Genomic DNA, 15,404 nt, shown 5'->3' with positions numbered 1-15,404 from the left:
AGGTCACACCGCCAATCGAGCGGAGGGAATTTCATGCAACCCAGAGTCCCACGTATGTGGGAAATGGGCGGTTATAAAAATATGATAAATAAATAAAATAAATAAACCCCCTTTCCCAAATGAGATCATCCACAAGTGGAAAAAAACTGACATGGGAACATCTTCTCTATCACTAATGGCACTAATTTGCAGAGATTTCAGCGGAGGAGGGACCACGAAAGTCAAGAGGAGGCTACAAGGCCCAATATTAACGTCCGGTTTGGTTGGCAGCTACGTATTTAGTGCTGAGGGAGGCTTCAAACAGTGATTGGTTATTTTCATCTCTGCCCCCATTGGCACCTCTGTCTGGTCACCAATCCTCTCTGCATTAATGCTCCCTGCTGCTTACAGTGTCACGAATACAAGCTTTGGGAGAGGCCCTCCTCCCTCGAGATGGCTGGGGAATGTGGAAGCTGGCTCACAATGGCTTTAAAGGAAAAAAAACATAAAAAGAGAGGACAAAGTGCAATGGCTCCTTTACAAAAGAGAAAAGCCAATTAAAGAAGCTTTTTCTCTGTTTAATCACAAGAAGGGAATTCTTCACAGAATGCAGGACACATTTTGAATAGAACTGACAAATCTTCGGGCAACACTACAGAACCAACCGCTAAATATGGGGAGAAATTCAAGAACGGGACGAGAGCAAGAGACCGGCGGTCCTGAGCAGGGCTTCTCTATCTGTATCTTCTAGGAGAAAAGTCCTGGCTGCAGGATGGATCTTCATATGAAAGCACTGGCACCATCCGTATCCCAGAGGATGGAGCGCTAGAGTGGGCAATGCCGCAGACATGGAAAACCTACAAAATAAATCCTTAACGGAAGAAGTGTTTGCAGCTCCTGCCAATAATGAAATGGGACGTCGTAACAGGTGTGCACAATACAGCACCAAAAAAGAGCAAGGGAGAGGAAGGAAGGGAGAATTAAATATAATTTGAATATAAAATATTCAACTTGGAATATTTTATATTGAAGTTATAACAACTTTGCAGACCATTAAATGTGTCATGAGTAAGGATGGCGAGCAGGGGGGCTCCCACCCAGACTGTCAAGCGCATGCGTAGCACTGAGGAACTGTTCAGCCATTCAAAGAGACACAGATCGGGACCGCCTTAACCTTTGGGGTTTATATGGCTGGGTTTTCCCACGCTTCCTCAGTTTGTTAGGATTCTTGTTAAGTACTACTAATAAATATTAGAGACCAAGTCATTGTCTCAGTGTGTTTCCTGGTAATCAGGACAAAATGTGAACCCACTCGGAGCTTGTGCCTAAGGCCAAAAGAGCCTCTTGCTTCCTCCCCACCCCTGGCCTGGTCCTGGCTGTTGGGTCTCCTCCTGCAGAGGGATCATATGCAAAGTGATCTACTAGGGGGGGAAAGGGGATTATAACCTGATCTCTGAATTGGGTTCCTGCAATGAACAAGCCTTGAATTCTTTGGTGTCTTCTGAACTCAGCAAAATGAGGATCATTCCTCTGCATAGCTAAAATGCCACCTAGGGGCTCCAAATTAGTTTACCCTTTTTACTTGTAGGGATTTTGGGGGGGGAAATTAAAATTAGCCCTGAGAGAGGAGTGAAAGAAATGGAAATGCCTCCCATGTCTTGGGAAGGGAGCTTTGCCTTACCTCGGCCCCACAGCAATGCTGACACTACCCAGTCTTTTTTCCCTCCCAAAATCCATGAATGGTTCTTACACAATCTATTACTAGACATGAAACATCTTCCACCGAGCAATTTTTTCCTCCCATCACCACCACCAAGTGGGATGCAACAAAAGGGTCAGCCTCTTGGCGCTGCTGTCACCAACAGCCATCGAGGGCTACCAAGCAGACACCTCCAAGCCAACAATATCACAGCAGGGACTGTTCCTAAACCTGGAGATCCTCCACTCAGACCCACAATGCCTTTTCTCCTAAACTCAATATTCCTGCATCATGCGCAACTGCAAGGCAGAACAGCCTTTCCATCTGAAACCTTACAGGGCTTTTGTCACTGCCACAAACGTCCCTAATGTATTCTGTCACAAAATCTGAGTACTCCCATCTTTTTGTCATGTATCATTTAGGAGTTGCAACAACTTACTGGAAAGTTCTGCTGATAGCCAGATACGTGTAGTTAGCCTTTCTCAAACTAATATTTTCCATTTCTTTCCCCTCTCGCTCATCTCTAATACCAAGAAATGTTTGACTACAAAGAATCAGGCCACAAATTCAATACGTAACTTTTCAGCTGGCTGCCCAAAGGTAGATGAGATGTGAAATTCAAATCATCTCTACACTCTTCAACTTCTCCCTCACGTGCTTTTTCTTGTGTCTGCTGAGGGAGGAATTGTTTGTGAAGCACCGTCCACAGTCTGGGCATTTGAATGGTTTCTCTCCTATGTGTAAACCTACATGATTTATAAGGCTGGACCTAACACTGAAACCTTTCCCACAATCCGGACACTCATATGGTTTCATTCCTGTGTGAGTCCTCTGGTGCATCACCAGCTGGGAATTCCGACTGAAACTTTTCCCACAATCTGGACACTCATATGGTTTGTCTCCTGTGTGAGTCCTCTGGTGTCTTACCATGTTGGAATTCCGAATGAAACTTTTCCCACAATCCGGACACTCATAAGGTTTCTCTCCTGTGTGAGTCCTCTGGTGATTCACCAGGTGGGAATTCTGACTGAAACTTTTCCCACAATCCAGACACTCATAAGGTTTCTCTCCTGTGTGAGTCCTCTGGTGAATCACCAGGTTGGAATTCCGACTGAAACTTTTCCCACAATCCGGACAGTTATACGGTTTCTCTCTTGTGTGAGTCCTCTGGTGTTTCACCAGGCTGGAATTCAGACTGAAACTTTTCCCACAATCCGGACAGTTATACGGTTTCTCTCCTGTGTGAGTCTTCTGGTGCATCACCAGGTGGGAATTACAAATGAAACTTTTCCCACAATCCGGACACTCATAGGGTTTCTCTCCTGTGTGAGTCCTCTGATGTATCACCAGGTGGGAATTCCGACTGAAATGTTTCCCACAATCCAGACACTCATAGGGTTTCTCTCCTGTGTGAGTCCTCCGGTGCAACACCAGGCTGGAATTCAGACTGAAACTTTTCCCACAATCCAGACAGTTATACGGTTTCTCTCCTGTGTGAATCCTCCGGTGCAACACCAGGCTGGAATTCAGACTGAAACTTTTCCCACAATCCGGACAGTCATACTGTTTCTCTCTTGTGTGAGTCCTCTGGTGTTTCACCAGGTGGGAATTCCGACTGAAACATTTCCCACAATGTGGACACTCATAAGGTTTCACTCCTGTGTGAGTCCTCTGGTGAATCAACAGGGTGGAGTTCACACTGAAACTTTTCCCACAATACAGACACTCATATGGTTTCTCTCCTGTGTGAGTCCTCTGGTGCATCACCAGCTGGGAATTTTGACTGAAACTTTTCCCACAATCCGGACACTCATACGGTTTCTCTCCTGTGTGAGTCCTCTGGTGAATCACCAGGTTGGAATTCCGACTGAAACATTTCCCACAATCTGGACACTCATATGGTTTCCTTCCTGTGTGAGTCCTCTGGTGAATCACCAGGTTGGAATTGCGACTGAAACATTTCCCACAATCTGGACACTCATATGGTTTCTCTCCTGTGTGAGTCCTCTGGTGATTCACCAGATGGGAATTCTGACTGAAACTTTTCCCACAATCCGGACAGTTATACGGTTTCTCTCCTGTGTGAGTCCTCCGATGCATCACCAGCTGGGAATTCCAAACGAAACTTTTCCCACAATCCGGACACTCATATGGTTTCTCTCCTGTGTGAGTCTTCTGGTGCATCACCAGGTGGGAATTCCAAATGAAACTTTTCCCACAATCCAGACACTCATGAGGTTTTTTTCCGGAGTGAGTCCTCCTGTGATACACCACGCTGGCGTGTCTGGTAAAGCTTTTGCCACACTGAGAACACTGGTATGGCTTCTCTCCAGTGTGGGTCCTTCGATGAACCACTAGGGAGCTCTTGCAAGTAAAGCTTTTGCCACATTTGGAGCATTTGTATGGCTTTTCTCTGGTGTGGATTCTCTCCTGAATAATCAGCCGTGATCTACAATCTCTGCTTCTCCCACATAGTTCTCTCTTTTTCTGAATTTGGAAATTCTCCCCCTTGACCTTTTCAGGTAAGGTTCCCTTGAGTTCAACATACTCCATGTTTTACAGCTCAAAACTCTCTTCCTGTTTTTCTCTCCGTCGTCTGTCACCTGCTGGGGAAGGAGAAGGGTTTTGTGCTTTTCTGCAGGAAGTGGAAAAATTTTGATTCCTGGCTTGATGTGCTTTCCTTTTTAATGCTCCTCCTGATTGTCAGTTGTCCAGAAGGCTCTGACTGGCATCCTTTTTGTCTATAAGATTACATAAAAGCGTTAGTTTAATTATTATTTATAAAACGGCCACCCCACATGTGAAAGCAACTACAACAAAAAGCATACATTACAATGGAAAAGCAAAGTACCAAAAGGCCAGATTAACCTCTACCTTTCATTATGATTCATTTGACACACGGAAGACTAGCGAGATCCACGTTCCAATCCAGACATTCACTTTTTGGCCTGGGTCAGCCACAGATTCTGAGCACTGAGCAGGGTTATCATCAAGGATCTCTGCAAGTGCTGGGGACGGATTCTACACACACGCGCACACACACACACACGTGCACACAGAGAGAAAGACAGAAACACACACAGCTGGCACTTTGCAGCGGAGTTGCTCATCCGATTCCCCCCCGCGGAGGAAACGAGGCAGCCCCGCTCGCTCCCGGCCTCTCCTCCCGCCCGTCCTCCGCTCACCTTCCGGCCGCGGCTGCTCCGACCGACCCCGGGAACACCACACAGCGCCCCTCCGCGCCGCTCTCCCCCCAGGAGGGAGCCGGAACAGGAAGTTCCCCTGCCCTCCGCCTCTCCTCCGGCATCCCCTCTAGCAATCCTATACTCTATTCTTCCAGCTCCCCCGCTCCCCCTCCCGTCGGATGTCGGCCCTCAGCAACCACAGACGCCGCTACTCTACTGACAGCTTTCCAGGCGCGGGGGTTGCGTGTTTCCAGAGCGCCCTCTGGCGACAAGAGGCTGCAAAACACACTCCTGCGATCTCTAGCTTAAGGCGCTGGCGAGATTTTTTTGATGGATTTTGTGCCATCAAGTCCTTTCCGACTCCGACCCATCCGATCAGTAGATTTTCTGCACGACGACCTATCGCTAACCTGTTCTGTCGGGTCTCCCAAGGGTGCAGGCATCGCCACTGCAACTGAGCAAGACGGAAGGAGTGGGAGTTTTTCACTTTTCTACAGTCAGAATTGAACCCCTGTAAGTCACTCCAACTCCTTTCTCTCCCAAGGAGCCGGCTATGGATCTCATACTCCATAGCCCGCGTGCACCCACAGCACTACCCCCCCCCCGGACTCCATAGTGCATACGCCCTCCTGCACCCGGCATCAGCCACCCCCGGGCCCAGCCACGCTTCCCCCTCAGCAGCCACTTTCCCGCCTACCAGCCTGCTTGCCAGCCACTTGGGACCTGCGACTTCCTGCCGGCGTGCCCGGTGACTTTGCTTGTTGGAAGCCGGCCAGAAGTTGCGAGGAGGTCCTCGCTTAAGGGCAACTGGGACTGCATACTGAAATCCCTCCTCCAACTCTGAGACACCCCTCCTGAAACTGTCCTGTCTGACTGGATACAAGGAACCGTGCATTTAATTCGACTGTTGTTTTAAACCCCCTGGTCACTGAATGGTTTTCCCCAAAAGTTTGGAAGGCGCATTATTGTATTTCTTGTAACGCTTTCAAAAGCTTGGTGGGACGGAACCCATGACTGGGATCTACTACCAGAAGGGTAAAACGTGTTCGAAAGACACCGACCCAAGAACAGAGGAGGAGTTGTGTTGTACGTAAAGAACTACTACACCCGCACAGAAGTACATGGCTTCAAGGATGAACGCCTTCTTGGAGGCACTTGGGTGAATATCAGGGGAAAAAGGAACGACGCTGCCAGAGGGGTGCACTAAAGGCCACCCAGCCAAGCAGAGGAGATAGCTAAAGGCTCTGCAAATCGGTCGGCGGAGGTGTCCAGGAAACACACCACTGTAGTAATGGGGGACCTTAACCACCCCGACATCGACTGGGAAACAAACTCTGCAGGAAGTGGGAGATCGAAGAAGCTTCCTGACGTGCCCAGCTGACACCTTTATCGTCCAAAGGGTGGAAGAGGGGACTAGAGCGTCAGCGATGCTGGACTTCATACTTACTAATGGGGATGAAATGGCTGAGGGAGGGGAAGTTGTAGGGACTTCGGGGGAGACTGACCGTGTCATGCTAGGATTCGCCATAATGCAGGCAAGGGGAACGGAACCAGGTCAGGCTGGTCTTCTGGATTTTACGAGAGCTGACTTCAGCAAACTGAGAGCAAAAATAGGAAGGATTCCACGGGTGGAAATCCTAGGGGGAAAGCAGTTCAGGATGCTTGGGAAATTCTAAACAACAAGATAATAGAGGCCCAAACGAAAACAATACCACAGAGGAAGAGAAACAAGGGACGAGGGGCCTGGAGACGCAGCCCTGCGAAGAACGGCCGAAGCAACTGGGTGTCTTCAGCTCAACGAAGAGAAGAGTGGGGGGAGACAGGATAGCCGTCTTCCAGTACGTGAAGGGCTGCCCCAGGGAGGAGGGCGTCCATGTATTCCTCACGGCACCTGGGGGTAGGACACGAGCAATGGGGGGAAGCCGGTCAGAGGCGGATCCAACCGGGAAAGGAGGGGGAATTTCCTGACCGTGAGAACTCCTAAGCGTGGAACAGCTTCCCTCCCGGAGTTGTGGGTGCTCCATCGCTGGAGGGTTTCAGGAAAAGGTTGGACAACCATTTGTCCGACATGGTATGAGGACTCCTGCCTTGGGCAGGAGCTGGGCCTGAAGACCTCCAAGGTCCCTCCCGTCCCTATGATTCTGTGATTCCAAGCCACAGCCTCCTAGATGCATTATGACTTTTTAAAAAAGCATGTTCACCTGCCCCATAAAAAAACTGCTCAGCACTTAGCTGGCCTTGGGAAATTAGGCAGAGCTGCACAAGTTAATATTGATATGGAACATCGCTAGGGAATCTCCAAGCTGTACACTAAATTAAGGAAGGAGTGAAAACAACCTCAGAAGAGGACACTGGCAAGAAAGCCACCCAGATGCCATTCGGAGTGAAACCTGACTCAAGAATCCTTGGTTTCTAGAGCTGTCTGAAAGCTCTTGTTATATTAGCGAGTGTAAAAAGGGCAGAAGCTTCTTCTCCAGGGTAAATTCTACAGCTCATAAAAGAACTAAAAATAAAAAATTGAAAATGTCCACGTGTGGTGCTGTTCAGTGAGGTGGGCCGACCTGAACAACGATGTGAGCCCGCAGCAGTCAACTGGGAAGGGCATCTGGGCAGGTAAGAGAGGCAGATCCAGGTGCTGCATCTCAGAAGATGCCCCCCTGACCAGGGCTGCCCATTGGCCAAGCCCAGGACGCCTCCCAGGTCTCTGTCACGGGGCCTCCAGCCGCCCTTGCCTCCTCCTAGCACAGGTCTTGCCCACGGAGGGGGCACCTCTAAGCTACCTGCCCTCTGAACCGGAGATCCTCCTCTTCTGCCCCTCCAGACCTTTGGGACCTCATCATCCCTGGCAGGGACAAGGGAAGGTGGGAATCCTTCCGGAAAACACCAGACAGCCTCGTGCTGGCAGCTGGAGGGGGAAAGGAGGGGGGTCTCAGAGGGAAGATTTCAAGGAGAGCAGAGCGCCCTCTGCAGCAGCAGCAACTCTGGAGGACAAGCAGAAAACCTCGCAAATAAGGTGGGGAACCAGAAGGGGATCGGGTTGGGGGGACCCCTGGGAAAGGCCCATCTCCTCCCCTTCTTGCACCTGGGAATTCCCCCCTCCTCCTCCTGATTGCGACCCCACACCCAGGAACCAATCACACACTTGCAAGATAGTTGCCCACCTGGCGCTGCTTCAGCGCCCCTTCCCGTGGGGTGTGTGTATGGATTTTCCAGCCCTGGCATGGAGGCGGCTGGAGACCAGGAAGGGAAGCAGGTGGGGCAGGAAACGGGCTCGACCCTCCCTTTTCCTCCCTACTTCCCTCGCCCTGCGTGTCTCTCTCCTCTCTAGGCCGAAAGGAGAAGCTCTTTGTGTTTAACCCCTTCACTTAAGCTGGGCGGGGAGGGGGCGGCAGTGGGGCTGAGCAATAACAAAGTCTCCTGGCAGGCTCCGCAGGAGGGCTTCAGCCCATCACGCCCCGCCCCCGGAGAGCCAAAAAAAGGTAAAGGTAAAGGTTTCCCTTGACGTAAAGTCCAGTCGAGTCCGACTCTAGGGGGCGGTGCTCATCTCCGTTTCTAAGCCTTGGAGCCGGCGTTGTCATAGACACTTCCGGGTCATGTGGCCAGCATGACAACACGGAACGCCGTTACCTTCCCGCCGAAGCGGTACCTATTGATCTACTCACATTTGCATGTTTTCGAACTGCTAGGTGAGCAGGAGCTGGGATTAACAACGGGAGCTCACCCCGCCGCGCGGTTTCGAACCGCCGACCTTCCGATCGACAGCTCAGCGGTTTAACCCGCAGCGCCACCGCGTTGAGATTGAGATTGAAAAAGAAAGTTGCGTGCCCTAATCTACATTCACAGCTGCCAAGTAGTAATTCATCGGTATGGAAGATGGGTGAGACAGTCCTGCAGGTGCCCTTGGACAGCAACACCCACCATCTTGTGCCCCTGGCATTACTGGCTGGCGATCCTGGCTTGTGCTCAATCACTAACCCCAGACAGTATGTCAGGAGGAGTCTGCAGCACCTTCCCTGAACCACCAGTTGTACTCAAATGCCTGCCTCAGTCTGAAAAGCTGCTCTTTGATGCTTCGGCTCTGGGGCTGCCACATGCGGAGAGTCCCTTGTTCTGAGTAGGACGGTCGCTCTCCTGGCTTCCTTCTCCCGTTTCCAGGGTTTCCATCTTTAAAATGGGGCTGCACCCAAAAAGCAAGCTGATGCCCCTTTTCCACCGGTAGAATTGAGCATCCCCAAGGCTGAAATGACATTCGGCACAGGAACCTTGGGACTCCACCACAATGCTCCAGATCACATCACCAATCGAGCGGAGGGAATTTCGTGCAACCCTCTTTCCCAACCGGGATCACCAATAAGGGGAAAAAGACTCACATGGGAACATTTTCTCTATTGTTAACTGCACTAATTTGCAGAGATTTCAGCAGGGGAGGGACCACGAAAGTCAAGAGGAGGCTACAAGGCCCAATATTAACGTCCGGTATGGTTGGCAGCTACGTATTCAGTGCTGAGGGAGGCTTCAAACAGCGATTGGTTATTTTCATCTCTGCCCCCATTGGCACCTCTGTCTGGTCACCAATCCTCTCTGCATTAATGCTCCCTGCTGCTTACAGTGTCACGAATAAAAGCTTTGGGAGAGGCCCTCCTCCCTCGAGATGGCTGGGGAATGTGGAAGCTGGCTCACAATGGCTTTAAAGGAAAAAAAAACATAAAAAGAGAGGAAAAAGTGCAATGGCTCCTTTACAAAAGAGAAAAGCCAATTAAAGAAGCTTTTTCTCTGTTTAATCACAAGAAGGGAATTCTTCACAGAATGCAGGACATATTTTGAATAGAACTGATCAATCTTCGGGCAACACTACAGAACCAACCGCTAAATATGGGGAGAAATTCAAGAACGGGACGAGAGCAAGAGACTGGCGGTCCTGAGCAGGGCTTCTCCATCTGTATCTTCTAGGAGAAAAGTTCTGGCTGCAGGATGGATCTTTATATAAAAGCACTGACACCATCCATATCCCAGAGGATGGAGCCCTAGAGTGGGCAATGCCCCCAAAATGGCAAACTTACACAATAAATCCTTAGGGAAAGAAGCGTTTGCAGCTCCAGCCCATGATAAAATGGGACATCGTAACAGATGTGCACAACAATACAGCACCAAAAAAGAGCAAGAGAGAGGAAGGAGGAGACAATTAAATTTAATTTGAATATTTTAAAGTTTAACAACTTTGCAAATGTTTCAATTTGAACCCACTCGGAGCTTGTGCCTAAGGCCAAAAGAGCCTCTTGCTTCCTCCCCACCCCTGGCCTGGTCCTGGCTGTTGGGTCTCCTCCTGCAGAGGGATCATATGCAAAGTGATCTACTGGGGGAAAAAGGGGATTATAACCTGATCTCTGAATTCGGTCCCTGCAATGAACAAGCCTTGAATTCTTTGGTGTCTTCTGAACTCAGCAAAATGAGGATCATTGATCTTCAGAGCTAAAATGCCACTTAGCGGCTCCAAATAATTTTCCACACTTTACTTCTAGGCATTCTTAGGGAAAACCTAAAAAGAAGCCCTGTTCAACTGCAAGGCAGAAGAGCCTCTACATCTGAAACTTTACACTACTGCCACACTTGTCCCTAATGGATTCTCTCGTAAAATCTGAGCGCTCCCATTTTTTTTCGTCTAACTTTTAGGACCTGTAGCAGCTTAATGGGAAGCTCTGCTGATAGCCAGATCAGTGTAGTTAGCCATTCTCAAACTAACATTTTCCATTTTTTTTTCTCTCCCCCCTCATCTCTAATACTGAGACATGTTTCACTACAAAGAATCAGGCCAGAATTTAAATAATTTTCAGCTGGACGTCTAATGGGAAATGAGATGTGAAATTCAAGCCTTCTCTACACTCATCACTTTCTGCCTCATGTGCCTTTTCTTGTGTCTGCTGAGGGAGGAATTGTTTGTGAAGCACCGTCCACAGTCTGGGCATTTGAACGGTTTCTCTCCTATGTGTAAACCTACATGATTTATAAGGCTACACCTAAGGCTGAACTCTTTCCCACAATCCGGACACTCATACGGTTTCATTCCTGTGTGAGCCCTCTGGTGCATCACCAGCTGGGAATTCCGACTGAAACTTTTCCCACAATCTGGACATTCATATGGTTTCTCTCCTGTGTGAGTCCTCTGGTGTCTTACCATGTTGGAATTCCGAATGAAACTTTTCCCACAATCCGGACACTCATATGGTTTCTCTCCTGTGTGAGTCCTCTGGTGTATCACCAGGCTGGAATTCCGACTGAAACTTTTCCCACAATCTGGACACTCATACGGTTTCTCTGCTGTGTGAGTCCTCTGGTGTATCACCAGGCTGGAATTCCGAGTGAAATGCTTCCCACAATCTGGACACTCATGTGGTTTCTCTCTTGTGTGAGTCCTCTGGTGCACCACCAGCTGGGAATTCCAAACGAAACTTTTCCCACAATCCAGACACTCATACGGTTTCTCTCCTGTGTGAGTCCTCTGATGTATCACCAGGTTGGAATTCAGACTGAAACTTTTCCCACAATCCAGACACTCATACGGTTTCTCTCTTGTGTGAGTCCTCTGGTGTTCCACCAGGCTGGAATTCTGACTGAAACTTTTCCCATAATCCGGACACTCATAAGGTTTCACTCCTGTGTGAGTCCTCTGGTGTATCACCAGGTTGGAATTCCGAGTGAAACTCTTCCCACAATCTGGACACTCATACGGTTTCTCTTCCGTGTGAGTCCTCTGGTGTATCACCAGGTGGGAATTCAGACTGAAACTTTTCCCACAATCCAGACACTCATACGGTTTCTCTCCTGTGTGAGTCCTCTGATGTATCACCAGGTTGGAATTCAGACTGAAACTTTTCCCACAATCCGGACACTCATAAGGTTTCACTCCTGTGTGAGTCCTCTGGTGTATCACCAGGTTGGAATTCCGAGTGAAACTCTTCCCACAATCTGGACACTCATACGGTTTCTCTTCCGTGTGAGTCCTCTGGTGTATCACCAGGTGGGAATTCAGACTGAAACTTTTCCCACAATCCAGACACTCATACGGTTTCTCTCCTCTGTGAGTCCTCTGGTGTATCACCAGGTGGGAATTCAGACTGAAACTTTTCCCACAATCCAGACACTCATACGGTTTCTCTCCTCTGTGAGTCCTCCGATGCATCACCAGGTTGGAATTCCGAGTGAAACTCTTCCCACAATCTGGACACTCATACGGTTTCTCTTCCGTGTGAGTTCTCTGGTGTATCACCAGGTGGGAATTCAGACTGAAACTTTTCCCACAATCCGGACACTCATACGGTTTCCTTCCGGAGTGAGTCCTCCTGTGATACACCACGCTGGCGTGTCTGGTAAAGCTTTTGCCACACTGAGAGCACTGGTATGGCTTCTCTCCACTGTGGGTCCTTCGATGAATCACCAGGGAGCTCTTGCAAGTAAAGCTTTTGCCACATTTGGAGCATTTGTATGGCTTTTCTCTGGTGTGGATCCTCTCCTGAATAATCAGCCGTGATCTACAATCTCTGCTTCTCCCACATAGTTCTCTCTTTTTCTGAATTTGGAAATTCTCCCCCTTGACCTTTTCAGGTAAGGTTCCCTTGAGTTCAACATACTCCATGTTTTACAGCTGAAAACTCTCTTCCTGTTTTTCTCTCCCTTGTCTGTCACCTGCTGGGGAAGGAGAAGGGTTTTGTGCTTTTCTGCAGGAAGTGGAAAAATTTTGATTCCTGGCTTGATGTGCTTTCCTTTTTAATGCTCCTCCTGATTCTCAGTTATCCAGAAGGCTCTGACTGGCATTTTTTTTGTCTATAAGATTACATAAAAGCGTTAACTTTAATTATTGTTTATAAAACGGCTGAACAACGTGTGAAAGCAACTACAACAAAAAGCATACATTACAATGGAAAAGCAAAGTTCCAAAAGGCCAGATTAACCTCTACCTTTCATTATGATTCATTTGACACACGGAAGACTAGCGAGATCCACGTTCCAATCCAGACATTCACTTTTTGGCCTGGGTCAGCCACAGATTCTGAGCACTGAGCAGGGTTATCATCAAGGATCTCTGCAAGTGCTGGGGACGGATTCTACACACACGCGCACACACACACACACGTGCACACAGAGAGAAAGACAGAAACACACACAGCTGGCACTTTGCAGCGGAGTTGCTCATCCGATTCCCCCCCGCGGAGGAAACGAGGCAGCCCCGCTCGCTCCCGGCCTCTCCTCCCGCCCGTCCTCCGCTCACCTTCCGGCCGCGGCTGCTCCGACCAACCCCGGGAAGACCACACAGAGCCCCTCCGCGCCGCTCTCCCCACAGGAGGGAGTCGGGACAGGAAGTTCCCCTGCCCTCCGCCTCTCCTCCCGCATCCCCTCTAGCAATCCTATACTCTATTGTTCCAGCTCCCCCGCTCCCCCTCCCGTCAGATGTCGGTCCTCAGCAGCCACAGACGCCGCTACTCTACTGACAGCTTTCTGGGCGCGGGGGTTGCGTGTTTCCAGAGCGCCCTCTGGCGACAAGAGGCTGCAAAACACACTCCTGCGATCTCTAGCTTAAGGCGCTGGCGAGATTTTTTGATGGATTTTGTGCCATCAAGTCCTTTCCGACTCCGACCCAACCGATCAGTAGATTTTCTGCACGACGATCTATCGCTAACCTGTTATTTCGGGTGTCCCCACTCATTGCCACTGCAACTGAGCAAGACGACCTTGCCTCCGCCGAGCACAGTTCACGCCCACGGAGGGGGCACCTCCAACCTACCTGCCCTCTGAACCGAAGATCCTCCTCTACTGCCCCTCCAGGCCTTTGGGACCTCATCACCCAGGCAGGGACAAGGGAAGGTGGGCACGGGAGTCCCCAACCTTCCGGAAAACCCCAGGCAGCCTCGTGCTGGGAGCTGGAGGGGGGCTCAGAGGGTGGATTTCAAGGAGAGCAGAGGGTCGTCTGCAGAAGCAGCAGCTCCGGAAGACAAGCAGAAGACCTCGTGAATAAGGCGGGGAATCAGAAGGCGAGCAGGGGTGGGGGGGACCGCTGGTAAAAGCCCATCTACTCCCTCACCCCCAAGCACTCCCCCATTCCCTTCTTGCACCTGTGGATTCCTCCTCTTCCTGACTGCACCCCTCCCCCACCATTCGGGATCCAATCACCTGCTTGGAAGATAGATGCTCACCTGGCGCCTAAGCCAGGCAGGATCACCCCCATCACCCCCACGGGAAAGCCAAAGGCTCAGAAGAGACTGAGATTCAGATTGAAAAAGAAACTTGCATGCTTTAACCTGCATTTACAGCAGCCAAGTAGTAATTCATCGCTATGGAGGATGGGGCACAGAGTCCTGCAGGTGCCCCTGGACTACAACACCCACCGTCCTTCGCCCTGGCATTACTGGATGGCGATCCTGGCTTGTGCTCAATCACTAACCCCAGACAGTATGTCAGGAGGAGTTTGCAGCACCTTCCCTGTCCCACCAGTTGTACTCAAACGCCTGCCTCAGCCTGAAAAGCTGCTCTCCAATGCCTTCGGCTCTGGGGCTGCCACATGCGGAGAGTCCCTTGTTCTGAGTAGGACGGTCGCTCTCCTGGCTTCCTTCTCCCGTTTCCAGGGTTTCCATCTTTAAAATGGGGCTGCACCCTAAAAACAAGCTGATGCCCCTTTTCCACCGGTAGAATTGAGTGTCCCCAAGGCCGAAAAGACATTCAGCACGGGCGCCGTAGGACTCCACTGTTGGCAGATGCTGGGAAAGCCTTTAGCCCAGGAGAGGTCAAAAAAGTCACACACCAAGCATTTCTATAAAAATAATTTATTTACAGAAAGCAAAAACAAAAGCTCCGCAAAGGATCGTTACCTTGTCGTGGTGCTGGAGCTTGAGCACCTCAATGATGCCATGAGCTAAACCGTGAAGGGCCACCCAAGACGGGAAGGTCATGACAGAGAGGTCAGACTAAATGCGATCCCTGGGGAAGGTAATGGCAACCCACCCCAGTATTCTTGCCGTGAAAACTAAATGGATCAGTACAACCAGAGATATGTCGGTATACCATCGGAAGATGAGACCCCCAGGTCGGAAGATGGTCAAAATGCTACTGGGGAGGAACAGAGGATGAGCTCAACTAGCCCCAGTCGTGATGACGCAGCTAGCTCAAAGCCGAAAGGACGGTTAGCGGCCGACGGTGCTGGTGGTGAACGGCGAATCCGATGTTCTAAGGATCAACACACCATTGGAACCTGGAATGTAAGATCTATGAGCCAGGGCAAATTGGATGTAGTTATTGGTGAGATGTCAAGATTAAAGATAGACATTCTGGGCGTCAGTGAACTGAAATGGACTGGAATGGGCCACTTCACATCAAATGGCCACCAGATCTACTACTGTGGACAAGAGGACCACAGAAGAAATGGAGTAGCCTTCGTAATTAATAGTAAAGTGGCTAAAGCAGTGCTTGGATACAACCCCAAAAACGACAGAATGATCTCAATTCGAATTCAGGGCAAGCCATCTAACATCACAGTGATCCAAATATACGCCCCA

At 49.8% G+C, this 15,404-nt stretch overlaps 2 protein-coding genes across 4 annotated transcripts in view; both read right to left on the bottom strand.

Moving 5' to 3' along the window:
• LOC134492174 (zinc finger protein 850-like) overlaps nt 1–4,418 on the bottom strand; it is a 28,278-nt gene extending 23,860 nt beyond the window's left edge. The window contains exon 1 of one of the 3 annotated variants that reach the window (XM_063296362.1): nt 2,448–4,418. In XM_063296362.1, the coding sequence (XP_063152432.1) occupies nt 2,448–4,231 (1,784 nt within the window). In that variant the 5' untranslated portion in view covers nt 4,232–4,418. The remainder of the gene's footprint in view (nt 1–2,447) is intronic. The other 2 variants (XM_063296360.1, XM_063296359.1) reach the window with 2 other exon arrangements.
• A 5,305-nt stretch (nt 4,419–9,723) lies between these two features.
• On the bottom strand, nt 9,724–12,663 carry LOC134492104 (zinc finger protein 420-like). Its single transcript, XM_063296263.1, has one exon. The coding sequence runs from the start codon at nt 12,491–12,493 to the stop codon at nt 10,727–10,729; it is 1,767 nt and encodes a 588-aa protein (XP_063152333.1). The 5' UTR covers nt 12,494–12,663; the 3' UTR covers nt 9,724–10,726.
• Between the last annotated feature and the right edge of the window lie 2,741 nt (nt 12,664–15,404).

The sequence above is a fragment of the Candoia aspera genome, chromosome 2 (genome assembly GCF_035149785.1).
Source record: "Candoia aspera isolate rCanAsp1 chromosome 2, rCanAsp1.hap2, whole genome shotgun sequence".
Taxonomy (NCBI): domain Eukaryota; kingdom Metazoa; phylum Chordata; class Lepidosauria; order Squamata; family Boidae; genus Candoia; species Candoia aspera.
The sequence above is the reverse complement of the archived record's forward strand: the minus strand, read 5'-3'. Positions and strand labels throughout refer to the sequence as shown.